The sequence below is a fragment of the Monodelphis domestica genome, chromosome 4, assembly GCF_027887165.1.
Source record: "Monodelphis domestica isolate mMonDom1 chromosome 4, mMonDom1.pri, whole genome shotgun sequence".
Classification (NCBI taxonomy): Eukaryota; Metazoa; Chordata; class Mammalia; order Didelphimorphia; family Didelphidae; genus Monodelphis; species Monodelphis domestica.
In genome coordinates this window covers 418532938-418556993 of record NC_077230.1, presented here as the reverse complement: position 1 = coordinate 418556993, position 24056 = coordinate 418532938, and the positions used below count along the sequence as shown (strand labels likewise).

Genomic DNA, 24056 nt, shown 5'->3' with positions numbered 1-24056 from the left:
AGGACTAGGATCCCCCGAGACTAGAAAAGTTCCAATAGTGAGGGGACAGCCAGAAGAGGAAGAGTTAGGTCTTTCGCTGGAGGTTGGAGTTCTATGACGGAACCTCGGAAAGCTCGTGACACTCCCCTGAAGGCCGGACTCAGGTGCCTAAAGAAAGGAGATGTTCCAGGAGCAGACCGGGGGGACCGACTGCGCCTGCGCCAAGGTGTATGTATCATTTCCCCGCCTCTTCTTCCTCGTCCAGAGAAGAGGAGGACCTTAAGAGGGGTACTAGCCGCCTTTGGTGCGGAGAGCTACGAATTTAGCAGTCTGCGCATGCGCGGAGCTTCCGCCCTCTCCTAGGTGCTCGCGGCCCCGCCCTTTCCCCCTCACAGAGAGAGGGGGAAGGAGTGTAGAGAAGTATCCAGGTGCGAAAGACTGCGAGGTTAGCGGCATGCGCACGCGCAGCGCCTCCGTCCTCGCCTAGGTGCGCAAGACCACGCCCTTTTCTCCACCTCCCAGCAGCTCCGTTCGGCAACGCCTTGCGCACCGGAGCTCAGAAGGTGGGGCGCGCGCGCAGCGGCCGGACGGGTCTCGCAGCTGCAGTGAGCTCACTTTCTCGCTCTTGTGCACACCTAAGCCACAGCCGGAGCCCCCTCCGACGTCCTCGGCAGCCCACGCTACACTCAACTTCAGCATAAGGCGGCGGGCGACGCGAATTCCTTTCTTCGAATCTTCCCCGCACCCACCTGAGCGTGAGCCGCGAAGGCCGACCAATCGGCGGCGGCGGCGACCGGAGCCTCTCCGACCGCACCTCCCCCGCCCCCACCTGCGGAGACCGACCAATCAGCGGCGGCGGCAGCTGAATCCTCTCTGACCGAACTGCCCACGCCTCCCTCTCGGACCCTTTCCCTCAGCAACGGTCCTCGGCTGCGGCTCGCGCGGGACGGTCGGAGCACGGCCCGGGATGGGGCAGCAGCCGCACTTCCCGGCTCTGCTCCCCCTGCTGGGGGTCCTGCTCCTGGCCGGGGCAGCTTGGAGCTTCGACTACCACCCCGCCAGCCTTAGAGGCTCGGAGGAGCCAGCCGACCTTCAGGGTGAGGGAGGTGGGGGCAGGGCGACTTGGGAGCAGTCCTGGGGAGGAAGGGCCGCCCCTACTGCCCAAAGTCTGCAGGGGATGTTGTAGGGAAAGAGGGGAACAAGATGGGCCCGGAGGGGGCGCCCTGGAGGAAGCTGGAGCTTGAGAAGCGGAAGGGGAGGAGGGGCTTGGAGGCCGGATGGGGTGGGGGGCGCATAGCCGAGTCTGGTGCCAGAGACGGACAGCTTGGCATGAATTTGTAGCACTCTGCAAGGGTTGAACTCGGAGATAGGAAAACCTCAGGTGCTAGCCGTGGTGACCCTGGACAAGTCATTTAACCTCTCGGCCTCTGGTGTCCCTATCTGGAAAACAGGGAGAACCAATCACACTTACCTTACAGGGGTGGCGTGGAATTCAAATGAGAAAATATAGGATGTATATTTATTTGTAACTCCAAAAAGTGCTCCTATCCATATTAGCTGTGATCATAGGTGCCATGATGGATTGACCGTAGGTTTCCAGTTTCGGGCATTGGACACAAGTGCCGGTCTGTGTCCTTTGAGGGAGTCAAGTGTCCAAAAAGGAAGTAAATTTCTCAAGTACATTAGACCAGAAGAGGCCCGAGGAAATAGTAGCATTGACATAACATGGAGGAGCTGCAAAGATAGGGATGGGCTTTGGATGTAGCCTTGGACACTATGGGTTGGGCAAGAGAATTTTGGTTTTGACTATTGTTGATGGAAACAGCAGGAATATTAGCTGGGTTAGAAAGATTCCTGCGTAGCTCGAGCAGGGACCAGAAATGGGTCACAGAGAGCACAGACAAGTCAGTGGAGAAATGCTTTCTTCAGATGAGACATTGAGAAAGGGGTGTTTGATCGCCGGTGTTGTTCCTCTCCTGACTTCCTCTGTTACATAGTTTGATTCCATCTGCCAAAACTTCTGTAACTTATCAAATTTCCTTTGTGCCATTTGAGATAAGAGTAGCCAAAGATAGCCATCGACCATTTGGAAGCTTAGCCTACCTGCTTGGGCCTCTGGTTGAATTGATCAAGTCTAGCCAGCCATTTTTCAAGCCAGGAAGTAGCAAACAAGTCTGCGGCCCCCCCACCCCACCCCCCAGCCAACAAACTTAGGAATGGCCCCATATGACTTTGAAAAGTTGTACAATAGCAGATCATGTTTGCATACCTGCTTGACCTCTTTTTAAAAAAGTATTTCACAGTTGCACTGGTTGAAAGTAAGACTTTTCTTATCTAAGGTCAGGTTTATTTGGACAGTCCAGTTCAAAATAGCCTAAGGTAGTACGTAAGAAGATAGCTATTCACCAGGAGAGCAGAACTAAATTTTTCTGGATTTAAAGGAAAATAGATGTGCTTTCTATTTCTGAAATAGTAGGTTTGAAGAAGACTGTACTGGGATAGGTAGAAGAATTAGGCACCTGAGTCACTTTAGTGAAAAGAGGGGCTGAAAACATAAACATTTATAATGTGCTTATCATGATCACAGAGAAATTGGAAAGTGGACATTTTGTAGAAATGCCTAGTTATAATAAGCACAAGGCAATCTGGCCAAGAATTTGTCATTTTCCAAATAGGCTAAGAAACTCTTTACAGCAGTCAGTTAGGATAGTTAGCCTAAGGTTCCTGGGCCTTGTGGGTAGCTGTCCATCACCTTGTGAACAAGCTTGGGCTAATTAACACCAAAGATGTGGTTTTCCTTCTTGTCTGATTCTTTAGTGGACTGTGTCAGAACTTAAGGTTGAGTTAAGTTGATAGCGTCACTCCACATCAACCTTCAAAGTGGCCTGAAGTTTATAGGGAATTTCTTAAGAAGCTTAATTTCTCTTTGTTGATTTTATCCAGTAGAAATAAAGAAAAAAGCTCTTAAGGAGTCCCAGGTTATGGGAACAAGGGATTTGGAATTGTTTTGATTTTGTCTTTGTTGTCATTGACTTGACATGTCACTTCACTGATGTACCTCAGTTTCTTTGTCAACCAAAGAATTAGGACTAAACTTTTTTTAAGGGCTCTTTTAATTTTACAATCTGATTATTTAACTTTTAACTTTATCTCCTGAGCTTTGAGAGAGGGAACTTTTCGACAGATAGATAAGGGTAATAAAGAATAGATTCTTAGAATATTGAAACTTGAAGGCACCACACAGGACATCTAACCCTCTAATTTGATAGATGAAGAAGTTGAGTGACTTCCCCAACATCTGGCTTCAAGCTCATGGTGCCTTTTTCTGTATCACATGTCTGTATACCAATTTTCTGGTTGGTTATTGCGTATCCAATTTCTGCACTCAGAATTTAAACTGTTCTTTAACAGACGAACGTCTGGTGGTCTTTGGAACCAGTAGATAGTTTATATCATTAATTTGGCAATTTAGCTTTAATGTATTAAGGCAATCTGTTTGATGTAGAAGAAAGCTTAGCTACCATGTTTGAGGTCATAATGGAGTCCTTTCACAAATGAAACCGGACTTTCAGGTTGCTACGCCTGCCATTTTGAAATCCTTCTAGGTTGACTGCTGCTGATCATTGGGATTCAGAGGTGGGGGTGGTCTGTGGTGATGGGAAACACATAATTTAGAAACTTGACTGTGCAAAGTCCCTAGAAGGAAGAGTTAGTTCCTTTGCTTTGTTTTGGAGCTGCCCACCATGTCTGGATGGACACCTAGCTCCTTAGCGCCAGAAACATTCCTTTCTGACTTGTCAGGGCCTTTTTAGAGCAACCCTTAAGCTTGTGATGGTGAGAGCAGAGCTTTTCTCTTCCTACTCCCCTGACCTAAATCTTGTTTTCTTATCTGACTCTCAGGTCTGTAGTAAGCCCTAAACAATTGGTAGCCCTGGAATGGACTGGAGTGAAGGTACTTCTCTTTCCAGGGCTGTGGTAAGCAAGTAAGTTAGCCTTTGTTTGGCCTTGTCTCTGGCTGGATGTGAAGGAATGCTTAGCCAAATAAGGAATCGAATTGCTTATGATTCATGGGAGTTGGAGATTGCCTACTGTGTCTGACTTAAAATGACTTCATTAACTCCGTGCTGTTCCCTGAAAGCCATATCATCTTGGGGATATGGATGTCGACTCCCTGGTGACTGTCCTAGAGCCTCAGGAAATCTAGATTGTGAGTGGTGCTGCTTTTTAAGTCCAAAATAAGGATTGTATTTCACTCTGGGGGTGTTTGTTACCTTTCCCAACTTTGTGAATGCTTGCAGTGCTATCTACTTGAACTAAGGAAATGTTGAGTTTACTAGAATGACCATTTAAAATATCATAGTAATATATTTTTAATAATGCCAGTGTCCGTAGTGGGATTGAGAGCAGTTTAGCATGGTGGGGAAAACTCTGAATTAGGAGTCACTATTTTAAGTCACTAATCTGTGCCTTGGGAAGTTACCTTGGGGCCTCAGATAGAGTTTAGCATTGCCAGAATATGAGTCAAATGGAAAGTTTGTTTTTAAAAAACAAGGCCCATATTCTTGGCACATTGTTTAGTTTGTTGTTGGGACTGTGTCTGTAGAAGGTGAAAGAGAGGTTTTCCAGTTCTGTTTCAGAGCTGGTAGCTATATCATGGAAGGAGGGAGATTTTTCTGCCTTTGGTAAGATAGTTTACACACCTTCTGCTGAACATTGATGATCCTTATAATTCGCTTTTGGTTTGTCATCAGAGATGCTATTCTTATTCCCATAAAATCTGAGTTGTTGGGAAAGTTCTGACCTGCTGGCTTACCATGGTAATGATGACTACCAGACCTACAAGAGGAAGTGTAGCTAGTAGATTCCTGTAATGGAATTAGCTATTTGGGATCCAGGTTGATCAGCCATCCAGATAGGTGGAGTTAGAGTTCATCTTGAAACAGAATAGAAGACTTCAGCAAATAACTGCTTTGAAATTTGCAAAGAATTACTTTTATTGGAAATGAAGGCAGGCTTGTCTGATTGTCCAACTCCTAGCAGCTGGGAGCTTCAGGTATTGTAGACTGAGGTTTACAGAGAGAGGACTTCCTCCATGTAGGCTTTAAGGATCTTTTCCTCTTTAGTGAGGAAAAGAATATTTAAAATCTTAGTATGATTCTGTGGGCCTCTCATTCAGTACTGTTCCCAGCATCGCCTTTGTGCAGTGATAGATACCTAATGACCATATTCATTTATTTGTTGTTTTAAAAAAATGGATGAACTAAGTGCAGGGGGGGGAGTTTGTTTGAATAAAAAGTCTGATTGAGGGGTTAGAGTGGCCTTGGATTCTACCACATACTAGTCACTTAAGCCTCTTAATTTTCCTTCTGTCTCTCTTCTCCAATCTTCCTACTTGAAAGATTTCTTCCTAATTGGTATTCTCCCTACTTGCCACTGCCACTCCCTCCTCAGCTCTGCCTCTGAAAATTGCTGGCTTCTGCAGGAGGGCTTTCAAAGGGGTGTGCTGTCCCTGCTCCCCCTCCCCCTCAGTTTCCTGGAGGCTTCTTTAAGGTTACCTTCATCATTCATTCTGTATGTGTCTTTTTGAACTTATCTACATATTGTCTCTTCCCTCATTAGGAATAAGCTCTGTGGGGATAGGAACTAGTTTGCTTTTCATTGTCTCCCTAGCACTTAGCACTATGCTTGGCACAGAGTGATTGCCAAAAATTAAGGGCAGCTTTCCTATTACACCCCAGCTCAGAACCCTTCATTTACTCCCATCTCCCAGAGCCTCTCACCAGCTTCAGCCTAGCCTCTTCATGACCATATTCAGTTCCTAGACCTACCTCCTGCCTTCTCACTTCTCTTCTTGGCTCTCGCTTCCCTCAAAGAATTTCTACAGTGTTTGGAGGCACCCACACAATTTAGGACTTAATTATGTTGTCTCAGAGTGTGTGTTTGTTTGAAGTGTTTCTAGTTTTGCTTCCCCAACTGCTGGACCATTAAGTGTCTTGAGGCAAATAATGGCTCTTGCTAGCTTTGTGATAGCCCCTAGTTGTGGAGCACTTTCTTTGTATCAGTCTACAAATGCTTTCTCAGAGCCTCCCATGCCACTGAGGATATAAAAGCAAAAATTAAATAATCCCTGCCCTCGAAGAGCTGAAGTTTTACTGGGGAAGAGAACTTATAGACATAGAAATAATGCATACAAGGTATTTATCAAATAAGTAGGAGGTGATTTTTTTTTTAATGTGGAGAAGCCACTAGAAGCTAGAGGAGTCTAGAGAGGCTTCATGTAGATATTGACAGTTGAGCAGGATTTTGAAGGAAACAAGAAATTCTCTGAGACAAAAGTAAGAAAGGAGATTTCAGGCATGGAGAACAGCTTGTCCTGAGGAATGGAGATTGGGGAAGGGAAGGAGTAATATATTAAGTGTGTCCAGAAACCGAAAGATGGCCAGTCCAGGTGAATTGTAGAGTGCAAGAAGAGAAATGGAATGTGTCTATTAAAGGCTAGAAAGGTATATTGGAAACAGCTTGGGAAGGACCTGAAATGCCAAAGTGTAGTGTGTATTTGATCCTAGAGGCAAAGGAAAGCCAATGAGTTTTACTGACATAGTAAGATCCCCTAGGCTTTAGGAAAAGTAATTTGTCAGCAGTGAGCAATATGGACTGGAACGGGGAGAGATCTGAAGCCCAGAGACAGATCAGGTGGCTGGAGTTAGGTGGTCATGTGAGAGAAAGGGATGGATTCCAGCCAAGGTAAAAGGGACAGACAACTGCTTGGATGTGGAGAATAAGGCAGAGAGAAATGAAGGGTAACATCAAGGTTGTCAGCCCAGGTAGAGAAGTTGGGAAGCAGTCAGTCAATAAGTGCATTTATTAAGCACCTGGTATGTGCCAGGCATTGAGCTAAGCCCTGAGGATACAAAGGAAGGCAGAAGAAAAATATCTGCCCTGCTCTCAAGGAGCTCCCAATCTAATAATAGATGGCATGCACACAACTGTATGTACAAACAAGCTGTAGACAGAATAAGTAAGAAATAATTAATAGAGAGAAGTCACTAGACTGAAGAGGGATTAGAAAAGACTTTCTGTAGAAGGAGGGATTTTAGCCAAGTCTTGAAGGAGGTCAGGAAGTGAAGATGAACAGGGAGAGAGCATTCCAGGCCTGGAGTCAGCCAAAGAAAATCCCTGACCCCAGAATCTGGAGTGTCTTGTTTGTGGATCAACAAGGAGGCTAGTGTCACCTGATGATGATGAGGCAGAGGGAGGGAAGGGGGGGGTAAGGTGTAAGAGGATTGGGTAAGTAGGAGGGGCTGTTACAAGGACTTTGAACACTCAACAGAATATTTGATCCTGAAAGAGATAGTGAGCCTCTGGAGTTGGGGGGTGGGGATGGGGAGGGCTGGGTTGTATGTGTTAATATTTGTATGTGACATCTAGTTTGAAATGTCCATTCAGCAGGTGGCAATTCTGGACTGGAACTCAAAAGAGAGGCTAGATACATAAAGATCTGGGGGGGGGGGGCATCTGAACCCAGCTGAACCTATGGGGAGCTGATGAGGTTACCAGATGAGAAAGGGTATGAAGCAAAGAGGAGACAGAGTCAGGGCAGATGAATTGAATGTTAACCAGCTGAGTTCACAGCAACAGGACTAATTTGGGCAACTTCATCATTTTTTCAAGCCCATCACACTACATTTTAGTCTTTAGACTGACTCTCAAACTCTTTCTGAGCCTGATCTCATGCTGCTGCACCGACGTAATCTATTCTTCAGCCAAACTGGACTTCTCTCCTTTGTCCAGTAGCATCCTGCTGTTCACACTGGCTCCCTGGCTTGGAGACAACTGTATTTGTTTGTTGTTGCCTTTTGAAATCCTTCCCGCCCTTTAAATTGCCTTCTTCCTGTGCTTTTCACAAGTGATTGCTGCTGCCTAGAAACTCTCTTAGTACTTTGTACCCTGTGTTTGTTGTCAAGTCAGTCAAGAAAACCAATTTTTCCAGAGTTCTGACAACTTGCTAGCTGTGTGACCCTAGGCAAATCTCTTCACCCTGTTGACCTCAGTTTCCTCATCTGTAAAATGAACTGGAGAAGGAAATAGCAAACCACGCCAGTATCTTTGTCAAGAAACCTCAAATTGGGATCAAGACAGGATTAAAAACAACTGAACAAATTTGTTGTAATTTTGTGTTTGCCTCTCTCCCTTACTAGGCTGGAGGCACCTTCAAGGCAGGGGCCAAGTATTGATTTATTTATGTCTTTAATACTTAGAACAGTAGGTACTAAACACATTTTATTGGTAGAATTGTATTCTCTGGAAGAAAGTGCTTTGAGGATTCCACAAACATTCATTATAAATTTAATCTTCGAAAAGCACCGTGCAGTTCTCTGACTTGTCAAATCCCAAATTCATTGGGAGGCCTTTCTGGGTTCACCTTCTACTAGTGCTTTGCCCTTTCAGATTACCTTCTCTACTTAGTATTCACATATTATCTCCCCTTTAGAATTCGATCTCCTTAAAGGCTGGAGTGTTTTGGGCCCTCTTCTTATCTCCAGCTCTTAGGGCCGTGATCCTAGGTGAAATTAGGTTAAGGCTGGTTGTTTGCTCTGGCTTGGGAATAGAAATTCTAGGAAATTTTCTCATGGAATCCCACCTCGGGGTAGGGAGTGAGGCACAACCGTAGCCCAACATCATTCCTTCAGTTAGCATTTTTTAAGCACCTACCCCCAGCTGGGCCTGTTACCATTGCTAAGCATCTTGGAGATAAGTCAATAGAAAGGAAGTGGAGGATGTCTGAGTGAGAGAGCCCTGGCGATTAGGGGAATGGGGAGGAAATGAGGCCTCCAAGCATCCAGGCCTGCTGCCTTTCTGTGTAGACTTTGGGAGAGGGATTGAATTTGGGGAATTCTGGGCCCTTGGTGTGGACTGCCCTACCCCGCTCCCTAACCACCTGGCCAGGTGGTGCCTGCAGATGAATAGAAGGGAATGTTGTTGTGGAGATAGATTTAACCTGAATTGGATTGTGGGAGAGAGGGAGATGAGGAAGTGAACAGGAAATGATGGCCTAGTGTTCCCAGTACAGAAATAAGGAAGTCTGAGCCGAACTGAAGGGGAAGTTATAACGTAGCTTCCACACTGTGGGTAAATGCAAAGCACTTTGTTCTCTTGGTAATGGTTCTTCCACTGTGGAATGAACTCTTGGGTAAAATGAGTCGCTGCCTGGCTTGAGGCTATTGAAATGACCTCTGCCTTATGGCTTAGAAAAATAGGATCACCTGATTTCAAGCTATAGGGACTTCAGAGATTGACTTTCCTCTCCCCTCCTTAACAAGGTAGTACTAAAAGAAGTTTCAGTTAATGAATGTTAAGTGTGCATACAGCAACTCCAGAGAAAAAATTAGACCCAGAAAGCTCAAGTCCCAGTATTACATAGCAAATGGGGCGAATGGGTTTCTTGATTTTGGGCTGACTTGTCTTACTACAAGTCACTGGCATGAAGATGTGCTTGATTTAATACGCTGGCCCCCAAAAAGCTTGAAAAGACTGAAGTTGAGATACCTGAAGTCAACGTTATTCAGTGTGATGTGACGTCTATAAACATTTGGAACAGCTGCCACATTATAAGGGCAGTTCCCAGACTTGCCTTGCTGAGTTCACTTGGGAATACTTTGGAATGTCTTAGCCTCTTACCTGGAGGGATAATCGCACTTTTGTTTTAATTCTTACCTTTTGTCTTAGAATCAATACTGTGTATTGGTTCCAAGGCAGAAGAGTGTAAGGGCTCCATATTTGGAGTCAAATGAATTTCCCAGCGTCACATAGCCAGGAAGTATCTGAGGCCAGATTTGAACCTCCTGTCTCTAGGCCCAACTATCGGAGGAGCCAAGTAGCTGCCTGCACTTTTGAAAACATAAATACTCTAAGTGGAGGAAAGCAGCTAATAGTTACTTAACTGTTGTAAGATGAGCTGCAGGCATCAATCCCTTGCTTTTGTAAACATAGGCTTGAAGTTAGAATGCTCTCCAGTTTAGAGCACCCAGGGGAGGCAAAAGGAATATTTGAGGGCCAAGATCATGGCAGGATTCTGTTTTGCTAACTTGTTTAAAAAAGAAACTTATCCTGAAACTGAAGTTACAGCCACTAGCCAATTGACTCTAGACCTCTGCCTCCCCTCTGGGGCAGCTGGCTGGAGCTGCTTCAGTGCCTGGAGAGGACCCCTGGCAGGCCATTGCTGCTGTCTCAGGAATCAGAATTTGCCCAGTTTGAATTTATGCAACGTGAGAACTCCCCCTTTGTAGGTCTGGATTTTCCAGAGGAGATGGAAGCTGCCTCCATCAATGAATAATGCCCGAGTTTTAAGGTTATCTCCAGTCCTTCAGCAGTCACGGGCTGGTTTGCTTTATTAAAGCTCTCCAGTTTTCAGAACTTGTAGAACCTGTCTTGCGGGATGTAATCCACAGTGGCCAGTCTGTTTCAGAATTACTTAATCGTTTATGCTTAAAAAGCCTTGCCAGGGTTGTGTGCCTTGCATCCATCTACCCCCAGTGCAGTGGAAGACTGGTTTTTAAATGCTGGCTTTAAGCTGGTTGCTTCCTGAAGGTCAGCATTGAAGGGCTTCTCCAGTTCCCTCCCTGGCTTCCCTAGCTCCATGCTTCTGTCACCGTGGCGGACCACAAACCACCTCCTTGCTCAGACTTGGTTTCTTCATCTGGTTGAGATGCCTTCTAGCTTGTAGGCCTTTGATCCTTTGGTTCCTATTTCTCAGGGCTGTTAGAATCCAATTTGTTTGTCGTGGTAAGGGATTGGGTGCGTGTTGTAGGAGTCTGAAGGAGACTGGTTGGTGGCTTAGTTGATACTAAGAAGCCTTGCTTGCTTGAATTTTGGCCTTTTCAACTGAGTCATTCAAGAGGAAGAGTTAGTTTTGTTTAGAGAAATCCTAGTTTATAGTGGCTCTGAGTGAAATCTCTTGAGCTGGCTGCTGTCGCTCCTTTTCTCCTCTCGGCCAGCTATGCAGAGTTCGGTTCTGACATTATCAAAGCTTGCTTTGTCACATAGCATAGATCATAGGTGACGTTGAGGTGGATGTATAATGGAAAGCGAACTGAAGCTGGAGGGCCGCGGCTCCAAGTGTCAGTTCTTCCTTGCTATGCAACTCTAAGGATGTTATTCAACCTTTGAGCTTCTTTAGCTGTAAAATAGACAGTTCTCACCTTGTGTAAGCGGACCAGTACTAATTTGAATTTGCCCAGGGAGGAGGCAGGAATGGGGGCCGCACCTGCCTGGGGAAGGGAGAGGGCAGGCACAAGGTGTCAAGGACATGTTGGGGCCAGGGGCAGGGAAACCAGAGCAGGAGAGAAACAATGGACATAGGAGCTGGGCCAGGACCAAGAGGAAGAAGCAGGGGAGAGCAGACAGGAGAGAGAGTGGGGCCTGGAGGTCTCAGATGGAGGCATTCTTTTACTTTCTCTTGGGTTTTTTGGTGGGGCCCTGGGCTGTTAACTGGTGTGCTTTTGGCGTACTTTCCAAATCAAATTTGCTTAATGCAAATGGGCACAATGCTAGAAGTTTTGGTGTGGATACTACCGGCACTGTTATTTCAAGGTTATTGTCAACCTAGAGGGCTCTCTCTGTGAAGATGACGACACCAGTGTGGCCTGGTGTTACTGGCAAGGAGAGGAGTTGATCATTTTGGGGATTCAACACCATTTTTCTTCTTCTTCATCCCTTAATTGTAATAGTGACATTTTTCCTATGTCTGGCTCCACCATTCCCCCCAGTCACTTGGGCTACAAACCTCAGAATTGTCTTTAACTCTTTTATCCCTCACATCCTGGTAGTCTTTCCTAGTTCCAGCTTTCCTTCCCCTGTCCCCATCCTCCCAGGCCCGGTGGCAGGCAGACTTGGAGGAGGAGTGCCTGCAGCCTGGGCCTTTTTAAGTCTTCTAATCTCTTCCTTTTCAGTGGCAATGAGGATACCAATAGTGTTTCCCATCTCACAGAGCTGTTTGGAGACTCAAATGAAATCTATGTAGAGAAACCACTTTGCAAAACTTGAACGCATTCAAAATTGATGTAATACTCTGAAGATTTACAAAGAGCTTCTTTTCATAGTGATCTTGAGGTGTAAATTGTACAACATATATTTATGGTTTACAAATGATTTACAGTACAAATCACAACCAAGAGGTTATGATTTCTCCATAGTTGCACAGCAAGCAGAAGTTGAAACTTGAACTTCATTCCTTCAACTCCAAACCCAGTTCGGGCTCCTCCATGTCCTCTTTGTGTCAGCTGTGATTATTAACTATTATAATATCCTGTTGGGTTAGACTTGCCTTCTTCCTGCAGCCCTTCTTCAGTCTAATTTTCACACAGCTATCAAAATCTTCCCTAGGAGGCACTCGTCTGACCTTGTTTCTCCCCTGCTCAGACAACTGCATTGACTCCCTCCTGCCTCTGGGATCAAGTACAAACTGGAGTCTTGCTGTAAAGGCTTGCCTTTGCAGCCTTATTTCTCATTCAACCCCTTCACTCATTATGTCCCTCTCTCCAGCTACATTTCTGCCTTTCACTCACCTTCTCTTGCTTCCAGAATCATCTCGGGAATAGAAGGGGAGAACAGTGCAGCAGACTGGTTGGTGTTGCCACTTAGTCCAGGGATTGAGCCTTTCTTGGCCTCAGTTTCCTCTTCTGTAAAATGAAAGCATTGTCCTTGGCTGTGCTATAAGAGATGCTGAATCTGAGTCAAAGTTCTTTGCCCTCTGTTCCACTTGTCCTTTCATAGATATTTTATTCCATGTCCTTCCCTCCTCCCTCTCAATATAATGGGGGTAGGGAACAGATGCTTAGGATAGGACTTTGTCCATACTAGGAACTTAAACATTCATTGACTGACATACAAACATGGGCTGAAGTTGTAGTGTTATGTTGGCATTTTAATGTTCCTATTGCTTGTTTTCAAACCTTAGGATCTCAGGATTTAGAGGAATGCGGATCCTCGGCCGGACCTGAGCAGCCGAGGACGGTTCTTGTTGTTTTGATCTGTGTTTGTGACGAGGCACTGTTTAAAACCACTTGCTTCAAGTCACTAATTAGGGAGTTGGGTTCTTTCATTGTATTTGCTTAGACTACAATGAGAACGTTGGGAAGTCGGTGTTTTAGTTTCGGTTGTACATCAGACCTTCAGCATTTTGTTTAAATTCTAAAGTTGGATCTATGAAACACATCCAACAGTATTTGAGGTGCTCCTCCTCTGAACCTAGTAATTTTGTGCTTTGGAGGTGGAAGAGAAGAGCTGAGAATATAATCTCCAACTTGTATTTGTGTTTGTATTTATAGCCTAGTGGGTCAGACAAGAAGAATGCCCATGTAAAAATTGGGAGCAATGAATGACAAGGCCAATCGATCATATGTTCAGTGGTGTGAAACAAACTGTAGAGCAAGGAGAGGTGCTAGAAACCAAAGTAGAGGGGAAGGAAGGCTGGATGTGGGGAAGAAGCAGGCGTGTGGCCACTATGGATGACTGATGAGTTGACCAAACCTCCCAATATATTTAATACTGGAAAACAAGTAGAAGGTAAAGCTGTCGAGTTTGACTAGAGAAATAGAATAAGGTCAAATTCTGCTTCCCCCAAGACATGACAGAGCTTGACCCAGCAAGGACCTTGAAAGCCCGGTAGAGAACTTGACATTTGGGCCAGGGGCTATGGAGGTGGAGGTCCTTGGATAAGGGGTGCATAAGGATTGCTTTCTCTTAAAAGGAATACTGACTAAACTGCTCTCCGCAATGCTGGGTTCCAAGCTAACCCCAAGGGACTCATGATGAAAAAGGCCATCCACTGCCACAGAAAGGAACTATTGGAATCTGAATGCAGATCCAAACATACTATTCTTCACTTTATTTCCATCATGAGTCTTCTTGTATTTGCAGTATGTGTCTTCTTTCATGGTATGAGGAATATGGAAATATATATTTCATGACAGTGCAGGTAAAACCTATATTCAACAATTTACTGTCTGAGCAGGGAGGCAGAGAATCGATCGCACAATGTTGGAAAACAACTGTCGAAAGTTGTTTCTCCATGTAACTGCAAAATTGAAAAAAAGGAATCCTGTGGTGGAGTGAGTGAGTGAGTGAGTGGTGTGGGGAAAGCACAGTAAAAGCTAGGAGGGACTGTTGGAGTGATGCAGGCTAAAGGTTTGGCCTCGGCTAAGGACCCTGGAGACAGAAGATTCCTCCTGAGTCTACATCTCATGTCACAGTCTTCCAAGTAAAACTGTTATTCTTAGTCAGAGCTATGAGCTTCATTGTCATTGCTAACCTTTTGAGGCCTCTTAGAGGCTCTCATCTGAAACTGGGACAAAGGCTGGGCTTGTCCTGGTGCCATGCCCCTTGCCAGAAGTCTCTTGTACTTTCCGGACTACCTTTGAGACCCAAGGCAAAAGCATTGCCTTTATTTAGTGTTGTTAACAAAGTGAATATTTTCTAAAGTTGTACCTGGGTGGAGACCATTAACATTAGACTGTTACATTCTTGTTTTTAAAACAACAATGATAGCTCTCTTGGATACTGTGCTTGACCTCTATAAAGCAGTTTCCTCCCAGCAGCCTTGTTTGATGAGTCCAAAGAACCTGCTCCGTGCTGTTTGAAGGACCTTCATATTTAACCTTGAGAAAACAATCCTCTGGGGAGGAGCCATAATCACTGTCTTCCCAGTGGCAGAAGGTTGGTCGGTTGGGCTTGTGGGAGAGGGATCCGAGCTCTGCTTACCTCTGGAGGAGGGAGTGGACAAAAGCCTGGTTTGGGCTCAATAGAAAGGAACGTTTCACATCAGTCAAATGTCCCAAGTGTGTGTCTTGGGGATGGGGAAGGTGCCTTCCAGCACTGATATTCTTTGAGGCCAACATTGTCCCCACATATCCTGGGAGAGGTTGTGACTTGCCTACGGTCCAGGACTAGAACCCGCAGCCTCTGTTGTCATTTGCTGCCCACCTTACTGTTAACACTGAAGACTTTGGCCAGAAAAGAGGGGTTCTTCCTGTTAGCTATGGGGTGGGGGCGCCATTTATTGCTCTTTACCCAGTTAAGTAGGCTCACTTTTTCTGTATTTCAGACTTGTGCCATGCCCCCAGGGTGGTAGGTAGGTGCAGAGCCTCGATCCCAAGGTGGTGGTATAATGTCACAGATCAGGCTTGCCAAACATTTGTCTATGGAGGTTGTGGTGGAAATGAGAACAACTTCCTAACACGAAAAGAATGTCTCAGAGTGTGTGCTGGAGTTACAGGTAAGACAGTAGCAGGACTTATTCCCTCAAATCTCACTGTAGTAACGGGTCCCTCACCACAATCTGGAAGAAATGCTTGAAAGCAGAGGAAACTGAGGCACCTTCATCCACCAACCACTTAAGAAGTAATTTCTGTGTCATATCAATTAGAATATCAGCACCTTCCTGCCTGCCCAACCTTGGACAAACCACTTCTCTCTGGGTCTCAGTTTCCTCCTCTGTACAGTAGATGGTTTCCAGGGTCCTTTCCAGCCCTGCATATGTGCCCCATCCAAGTACCAAGTACAGTGAAAAAATGGGGGTGGAGGTGCTGTTAGACTGGGCCTTGGAGTATGGACCAAAGGGCAGGTTGGGGGGCTGGGGGTTGGGCAGCACACCAGCAGTTTAGGAGTTTAGGGTACAGCAGGACAGAGGTATGGGTTGATTTTTCTCAATTTAGGAACCTTCCAGCATTATCTTCATTAATGAATGACAGCTCTCCAACATTCTCAGGAGGGAGGGAAGAGGCCCTTGTTAAATACCTACTATGTGCTGGATTAGACAGTAACAGGCACATCCACACTCAGTTGTCTTATGCCTAGTGTGAGGTATTGTGTTAAGTGCCCCAGGATACAGAAAAAGGCCAAAAACATTCCCTTCCCTCAAGGGAATAAACAAGACCTATGCTGAGTAGGTGGAAGGAAATCTACCCAGGTTGGGCATTCGTTGCTTGGAGATCTTGGAAAGGGCTCCAGCAAAAGGTGGGATTGGAACCCAGAAAGTAAGCTAAGAGGTAGGGGGAGGAGGCAGCCAGTGCAAAGGACTGAGATTGGAGGGTCCTGTTTAGAGAACTGCCGGGAGGCTGCTGCTGCTCCAGGAGGGAATGTGGGCTTAGAAGGGCAGAGGAGTTTGTAGTGGATCCTGGAGAGAATATGGACCCACACTTCAGGAAAATCTCTTTGGTAGTTCTGGGGTGATGGATTGGATGGAGAAGAAACGAGACAGGAAAAGCAGATTAGAAAGGTGTTGGAATAATCTAGACAAAGGTGACAAGAGCCTAGACAAGGACTTGTGGTTGTATGAGTGGGGAAAAGGCAAAGTATTGGCCATGTAGGATGGGTGAGAGCATGGCATCAAGGATGATGCTGAAGTTTGGAGCCTAGGGGGCTCTGCTCACACATTAGATGGAGAGCACTGAGCCTGGAGTCAGGAGGACCCAAGTTCAAATCCAGCCTCAGACACTTCCTAGCTGTGTGACCCTGGGCAAGTCACTTAATCACCCCCATTGCCTAGCCCTTGCCACTCTTCTGTCTTAAATTTGATACTAAGACAGAAGGTAAAGCTTAAAAGAAAAACAAAAACACAGGTGAAAGAAGGAAGGAAACGCTTACTTTCCCCCTCAATGGAGCTATACTGAAGTCCCTACCCTGAAGTAGAGGTGGAATTCTGGGCATTGGGGCTCTAATGTCTCTCTAGGGTTTTTTTTGTTTGTTTGTGGTTTTGTTTTTTAAGGCTAAGAGGCCTGTGAGTCCTGGTTATCCATCACCTACAAAGTCCTCAGGCCTTTGTTTTCCTTCCCCTATTGCTAGGGAGAAAGACTTCCTCTGGACCTAGCTGTGGATACTAAGAGTCTTCATTTTATAAGTAGGAAGGAAATTGTAATAGTCTTGTGAAGTGATCTTGCAAAAATGTCACACAAGTCCTCTGTCTATAACTTACCCCTTTGGGTGACATGGTTATCATTTTGTACATTGTGACTGACTCTACTGGGCTAGGTCTGCTGTTTTCTCGTGGTTCCAGCTTTTTCTGCTTTTTGAGTTGTTAGCTTCTTTTATGAATGGTGTTTTGTTGCTGCCATAAATGGTCTTGCCTGTAATAACCTCTCCCATCCCCTTCTAATCTGCTGTGGGCTGGGGTAGATAACATACAGTTAGGCTTTGGTTTTTAGGCAGGGCAAATAGCTAAATTATTGGGCACAAGACAGGTGGGATAAGTAGACTTGCAGCGAAGAAGCCCTGGGTTTGAATTTCTACCTCTAATACTAGCTGTGTGACAAGAATGAGTAGATAAACCTTTCTGAGCTGTTATTTCCTTATCTGTAAAATGAGGATCATTGTAACCCCTCTCTAGTGCCTGCCTCTTAGGATGACTGGGAGACTTCAGACTTGAAAGCCCTCTAGAAAGGCCAGCTATGCTTGAGCACCCAGAATCTTTGCTCTTCCTTTTTCTTAACCTGCCTAATGTTTTACCCATTTAGTGCCACACTCCCACCAGGTGCTAAGCAGGGACGATAAGTTCAGAGCAGTCTATTTTTCCCATTGGGAAGGCCTCATCAGCTCTGGGTTTTATGCTTGTCTTTTGTGCTGTGGATGATGAAGCCAACTGCACTGAACATTTTCCCACTGATTCAAAAAAGTGTGGCCCACCCTGAGAGTGTTGAACAGGTCACAAAGCACTGTACTCCCAACACCATTGAGGCATGCAGCTCGTGTCTCCATTTTCTAGAAAAAGAAACAGGCCCAAACGAGTATTTGCCCACAGCCTCCCAGCAGTTGGTGCTCCTCCGAGCTCAGCCCCCTCAGACCAGCGCTCGCTCCTCATCGGACAGTTGTGCTCACCTGCCCAATCTGGCATTTTTTCAGAAAGCTTCAATTGGTCCATCTCCATCTTGGAGTCGAGTCCATTAATGTGAATGAGACAGTTGGTCTCCCTCCAGAGGGTGGGATTTGCCTTTTGCCCTGGGATAGGAGCAGATGACATACAGTATTCCTTAGAGTTAGGATAAGTTTAACTTCTTTTGGCTAAATTCCTTTGACTCTAATGGCAGCAAGTTTTTGTTCCCTTGTAGAGTACTCTGCTAACGAAGCCCCAGCCAGGAGGAGTGGAGCACATGAACCTGGCCCAAGTGGTAGGTTCTTAGGGAGAAGCTGGACTGGAAGGAGGACCAACCATCATCCAGATAGATAATTATTAAGACAATTGCCAGGTTGGGTGGAGAGGCCTGCCTGAGCCTATTTAGAAAAGGGGGGGAGATGGAGGACAGCGGAGGAAGATGTCACTCATGCTGTGTTTATTCACATATGTAGAGCCTGAGCTAAGTTCTGTGGAAAGTAATACCCCAGTGGGGTCAAGGTGCTCACCCTCAAGGCTCGGACAGCCTCCTGGACTCCAAAGTGGCATTTAAGGCCACGTCAGAAGAGAGTGAGTGTTGGGAGGAGAGCCAGGGAAGGGGCTGGTTTTTGACAGGGATGGTTCAGGGGAAGCTGCTTGGAGAAGGCAGCGGTGATGGGTAGGTAGGATTTCATGCTCAGTCCTAGATAGTGTGGTGTTTGCGACGCTTGCTTAGAAAGTGTCAGGACTAGATGGTCACCCTAAGACGTGAATGCTTACTTTGCCCCTCTTGTCTGTCACCCCCCTCCCCCCCAGCTCCTCAGTGCCCCTGCCCTACTTGATCTCAAGCTTTGTTTATGCTAGGTTGCTTTGTAGCCCTGACAGCAGCTGTCCTAGTCCTCTTTTATGCTTAAGGATACAGCGTCGGGAGCCTGGGGTGAGTGGTGCCTGGATGTGGGTTGTGAGACGAGCCATTTCTGTCATATGATGGGATGGAAATGCAATAAGGCTGCCCCCGACATATGGAGCCCCCTTGGGGAAGATCACCCCTCAGCTAGCCTTAGGTCTGGGAGGACTGATGAAGCGGCATCCAGTGTCCCTGCAGACCTGCGATTCTGCAGTTAACATCTTCGTGTGAAGGGATGGTATAGACTTGTCCTCTGATCCAGCAGCATTTTGCAATAATAATTTAACCAAACCCCACTGTTGTAATAGGGAAGAATCCGATGGTCCCATTGTTTGGGTTCTCCCCTGAGAGAGAATAGATCGCCTGGTTGCTGATAGCCCGAGATAGCACTTGAGCTCCAGCCGAGCTTTTCCTCCCAGAGATCAGGGGTGTGAAACTCCCCAGCTAGAGCCCCTCGGAAGGATCCCCGCCGTCCTCCTGGGGACTTCGTTTTAAGATGAAATGCTATCTATGCTTTATTGGAGATTTCTTTTGTTCGACACTTCCCAGTTACATTTCCGTCTGGCTCAGGACACTTGGGAATGTTGTGGCCCGTTTGCTACTCTACCATAGAGTGCCTTCTTCCTTTGGGACTAACTGCCCCTGCAATGTTGTTTAACCTAATATCGTGAATTTCTGGAAGTTATTAATAAGAAGAACTCACATTGACCGTGCTTTAAGGTTTACGGAGCACTCTTCCACAATACCTTTGGGGTCATGGGGCCAATATTCCTGGCTCTATTTTAGAGAAGAGTGGATAGGTAATTTACCCAGGCTAGTATGTATCAGCCACCAGAATTTGAACTCGTGCCTCTCCTGACTTCCAAGTATGGTATTCTTACACTGCAGAATTACCTTTCAGTGTTGGGTGGGATATGCCTGCATTGGGTTTCAGTTAGTTTTCATTGTCAGTTGATTAGAGATCTACCGTGCTACAACCCTCTTTCTGGACCCGTTTCCAACAAAGTTAGTATTGTGTAACTAGCTTTTCTTGCATCAGGATTTTGCAAGGATGGGCTCACCACAGTACTGTAAAGTCCTTACATTGGAGTGTCCAGTACAATCTTCAGGCAGGGAGTTTTCCCTGATGTAGGCCTGTACATGAACTTAAGTTAATTGTTGTGCCAGGTATTTTTCGAGGTGTTAAACCTGTGGATTGATTCCTTCCGGAGGCAGCAGACTTATTTAATCACTGCCTGCCCTATTGAAGAAGTATTTCCCTGTACCTCCTGTTGGGCACTAGGGGAAGGCCAAATATTAAACTTTGACTTACCCCTGCTCCTATTCTTTCCAAGATAGGATACACTCCTTGTGCTGGGGGGAGTGGGGCAGGGATGTGCAAGTTCTGACTATAGACTTCTGGCTGGAGGAGACCTTCCTGGAACTCCACCTCTAGCTTAAGAAGCCTGAGGTCATCCCAGAGGGGCGTGTTACTTCTGGAAGGGCATTGTGGGCTCCTCGGAGGGCCTTGGGGGGAATTCCTGGGAGCCTGCTTAACTTCTAAAGCAGTATCTTCATGATCCCAGCTTTGCTTCAACAGAAATGTTTTTGTTTCAGCTCCCAAAAAGCAAGATTCGGAAGCGTTTCCTGGCAATGATTTCAACTACGAAGGTAAGTCTTAGGATCAAACACGTAGTGAATTTTCATCTAGACGGTTCTCGATTTCTCTAAATTGGATGCCAGTGGCGGCTTCACCTGTGCTGAGGTCCACAAACGGTCCATTTACCTTAAGTGAGAAGTGGTTGCTTGAATGGGGATTGAGACATAACAGGATTTCCACTGATTTAATGTATACATCAAAAATATGCGTTGAATGCCTTCATTGTAGTTCACTGTGAGGCCCTTTTGTCAAGGAATAGAACTGTAATGAAAAGCTCTCTCTGTGGGCAAAGGGGGGATGTGGATCTGGACCACAGACACCATTCGAAGTAGATTTTCTTCATAGCCTTGTGGTTACCAAAATGGGATTTGAGAGGCAGCCCAACTGGACCTAACTTTCAAAGGAGAGACTCCTGTATTTCTTAGGATTTGGGGGCATCTCTTGCAAAGCCTAAACCAATTGAGGGCTTCTGTTGGGTGTTCCCAGACTACTGCGCAGCCAAAGCAGTGACCGGTCCCTGCCGGGCAGCCTTCCAACGATGGTTCTTTGATGCTGAGAAGAATACCTGTGCCCATTTCATCTATGGAGGATGTCGAGGCAATAAAAACAGCTACCTGACCCAAGAGGACTGCATGTCAAAATGTTTTGGTGAGTGGAAGATTCAGACGGATTCCTTTGCATGTGAGCATGAGGATTAAGCCTAGAGGCTGCCTCTTTCTGTCACTGGAGGGATAGATTGGCTCTGGGGACAAGAGGGGGCCCCAGCAGTGTGTAGGGGGCATCGTTTGGGTGATGGGCCCCGACGCCTTCCAGAGGCTCAGGAAATTCAGTGGAGAGGCCCCTCTGTTTGCCACTCCAGATTACTGAGCCCTTTCCAGCAGCAGATGCTCAGGGACACATTGGAGAAAAGCTGGGCAGCACCCAGCAGTCACTGGGTTTTCTCTTGTATATGATTGCTCAGCCTCTCCTTGTTCCTCCTTCAGGCAAGCGCACCTATAACTCATCTCATCCTGTCGTCCCCCACTCCACCAAAGGTAAGTGTCCTGATTGCATTCAGGAAAGTTGGGGCCCCCGTCGGTAGAGGCTCTTCTGTGCTCTGCTAACAGGGCAGATCCCGAGAGGGCTTGCTTTTGTTCTTTCTTCATGAAAGGGGCAGGTCAGCCCGGAGCCTGGATGAATCATGTTAGTGACCACCCCAAGGCAGTCTGCCATAGGGGCTTACAGGTGAGGGGGCCTGCAAGGACAGTAAGAAGCAGCTTGGTGCCTGGGCCAGCTGTGACCCGAGCAGGAAAGCCCCCACTCTGAAGGGTCTGCGTGTCCGAGGACACGGACTGTTCACACGAGGCAGCTCCTAATTGACTCAGAAGGAGCAGAGTGTGAGGTAGGAGCCCCTGCCGGGAGGCTGTTGAGCTCATCTAGATGGGCAGATGGCCCTGGCCAGGCCACATTCCACAGGAGCAGTGCCTGCTGGAAGTGCTCATTCTCCCTGGCTAGTGTGCTGGCTGCCCAGTACTCATTGCCGACTTTCTGGAGCCAGTTCAGTAGAGGAGGCTGTGCTTTCCAGCACCATGCAGGGTTTTGATGCCCCTTTTCTGCCTTGATCCCCTGCCAGCCTGGCAGGTAGCCCTTCTGCTCTTCACCAAGTCTGTGTGGCCATGTGCTCCCCTCTAGCCCTGGTTCCTGGTAGCGACAGGGTAGGTGCCTTTGAGTGGAGGGACTTTGGCCCCGAAAGCTTGTGTGGAAACTTGAGGCTCCCTTGGGGAGGATCCTAGAAGTTGCTGAGAACCCTGGCCATGGACTCTTTGCAAATAGAAGGTACAATTAGTGCCTCCTCTTCTCCAATATGTCCTGCTGGGAATACAAACCCTCAGAAAGGATGCTCCCCAGCAGGCTTTCAGAGCAGCTTCACTCTTTGGGGTTACAAACACTGCACCTGTCTGGCTTCTGTGGCTGTAGGGGAGCAACGGCCCAAGTGGACTTGTGCCTCAGGAGTTGCCCTTTCTGGATCCTTCTGCCTAGAACCTCTCTTATCTCCAGCCGTGGCCTTGGCGGTGCTGCTGGCAGTGATGGCGGCCGTCCTTCTGGGAGCCATGGTGGTCATCTTTATCAAGATGGCCCGGAAGAACCAGGCGAGTGCGTTCAGCACGGTGTGGAGTCCCATCGATGACAAGGAGTACCTGGTGAAGAGTGCCTACACCCTCTGAGGAGGCTGGGGATCCCCCCGCCTGTGAGCAGTGGCAGCAGCATCCCTTTGCTTCCATCTTAATATGCAAACTGCAACAGGGGCTCAAAATCTGATCAGTGTAAATATGAGAAATTGTTGGGTGAGGGGAAGAAGGGAAAGCAAATTGTAGAAAGGCTGCGTGTTGGGTATTTTTGTTTCCTCTTTAGTTTTTTAAGTGCGATTGATTTGTGTATGACCTATTTTTTATTCCAAGAGGCAAGCGAAGCACGCTTCCGAGTTTTGTTTGTTTAGGGGGGAGGGGGGCAGCTGGGAAGTGGCATTTTGGTTCAGAAATATTTCTAAAGAAACCAAAGCACGGATTCTTATTTTAGGATTCTGAAAGGGGGTAGAGGAAGAAATGTGAAAGATGAATGAATAAAAGTGCCTTCTCTTTGAAAAGACGTTCCAGCTGATGCCATCTTTCCTGAACACGTCTTGGGAACAAAGCCCTTTTGTATCTGTCCCTTCTGCCTGTTGCCACCTCGCCACTTAGGCAGGGATAGTAGCCAGCTTACATTTGGGTAGTTTTGTGGCTATTTGGGCATAATTATCCCTTTTTTAGGGCAGAGGAATCTGGAAATTACGATGCAGCCCTGTTAACGGGGTCAGGCCGAACAGGGCTCCCTGCCTCCTTGCCCGGCAGAGCTCCTTCCACTGCAGGAAAAGTTGGGCCCGAGAAGTATAGTTAGGGCGCGTGCGAGAAGGTCCCAGTGCTAACTTTTCCCCTCTGAGCCTTGGCACTTTGGACCTGATGACGAAGGGCCCTTCCACGGCCAAAAGAGAACAAGCCAAGAATGATTCAAATGTAGCCAAGCTGTCTTGGTCAAAGCCATGTCATGACTGAGGATTGTGGCTCCATTTCCCCGGCCCTCTTCCTTGGTTCAGCTTCTTTGTGCAGCCATCCCCACCCTAAAGGGGAGATGCTTGGACACGAGGTCCTGGGGCTCTCGCCCACGAAGCCAGGCTTGGAGCCAGCACTCAGCCTAGGCCAGGTTCTCCGGCTGCATCAGCCTCAGGACCCACCTCAAACAAACGGCCTGCCTGTGGGCCTGTTCCCTCAGAAATGACCACTGCTTGTCCCTGGCCTTTGGGCCGACCCTGCGCTCATGGGGTGTTCGTTTCCTGCTTCCTTATGGGCACTCGCTTGCTTCTTCTCCCTCCTCCCTCCCCAGAACAGGTTTGACCTGATAGCGAGATCTGCATGAACCATGAGAGCTGCCCCCCGCAGCTCGATGACTCACAGTCCCTGTGAGGAGCCGCTTGTTGGGGCAAGTCAAGCTGGCACTCTGGGGTCCCCCCTGGTCAGCGTCTTCCTGTATCAGTTGGGGCTCCAGAAGAGTGGGAGGCAGAAGGCCCAACTCCAGTCACTTGGGACTGTGTCACTGACCTGGGCCTCTGTCTTCATTTGGAAAGAGAATCCTTGCACTAGCAGCTCCACCGGCCTATT

At 47.0% G+C, this 24056-nt stretch overlaps 1 protein-coding gene across 9 annotated transcripts; it reads left to right on the top strand.

Annotated features, from left to right (window-relative positions):
- The first annotated feature begins 243 nt into the window (after positions 1–243).
- Positions 244–23008, top strand: SPINT2 (serine peptidase inhibitor, Kunitz type 2). Of its 9 annotated transcripts, none has more exons than XM_056796165.1 (7): positions 347–1076; positions 15080–15250; positions 18078–18137; positions 20343–20396; positions 20872–21033; positions 21369–21419; positions 22423–23008. In XM_056796165.1, exons 1-7 carry the CDS (start codon positions 947–949, stop codon positions 22587–22589), a joined length of 795 nt encoding a protein of 264 aa, XP_056652143.1. In that variant the 5' UTR covers positions 347–946; the 3' UTR covers positions 22590–23008. The 9 variants fall into 9 exon arrangements, with proteins under 9 accessions (XP_056652146.1, XP_056652147.1, XP_056652148.1 ...); XM_007491885.3 differs by having other exon boundaries at positions 348–1076; positions 22342–23008; XM_056796164.1 differs by having other exon boundaries at positions 352–1076; positions 22405–23008.
- Positions 23009–24056: the final 1048 nt, after the last annotated feature.

What these genes read in the sequence shown, in the direction of transcription:
- SPINT2 (XM_007491885.3), top strand. Translation starts at nt 947, where the DNA reads ATGGGGCAGCAGCCGCACTTCCCGGCTCTGCTCCCCCTGCTGGGGGTC. An exon ending in GGAGCCAGCCGACCTTCAGG is followed by an intron (nt 1,077 to 15,079) that starts GTGAGGGAGGTG and finishes TCTGTATTTCAG; the next exon opens with ACTTGTGCCATGCCCCCAGG. An exon ending in ACATGAACCTGGCCCAAGTG is followed by an intron (nt 18,138 to 20,342) that starts GTAGGTTCTTAG and finishes TTTTTGTTTCAG; the next exon opens with CTCCCAAAAAGCAAGATTCG.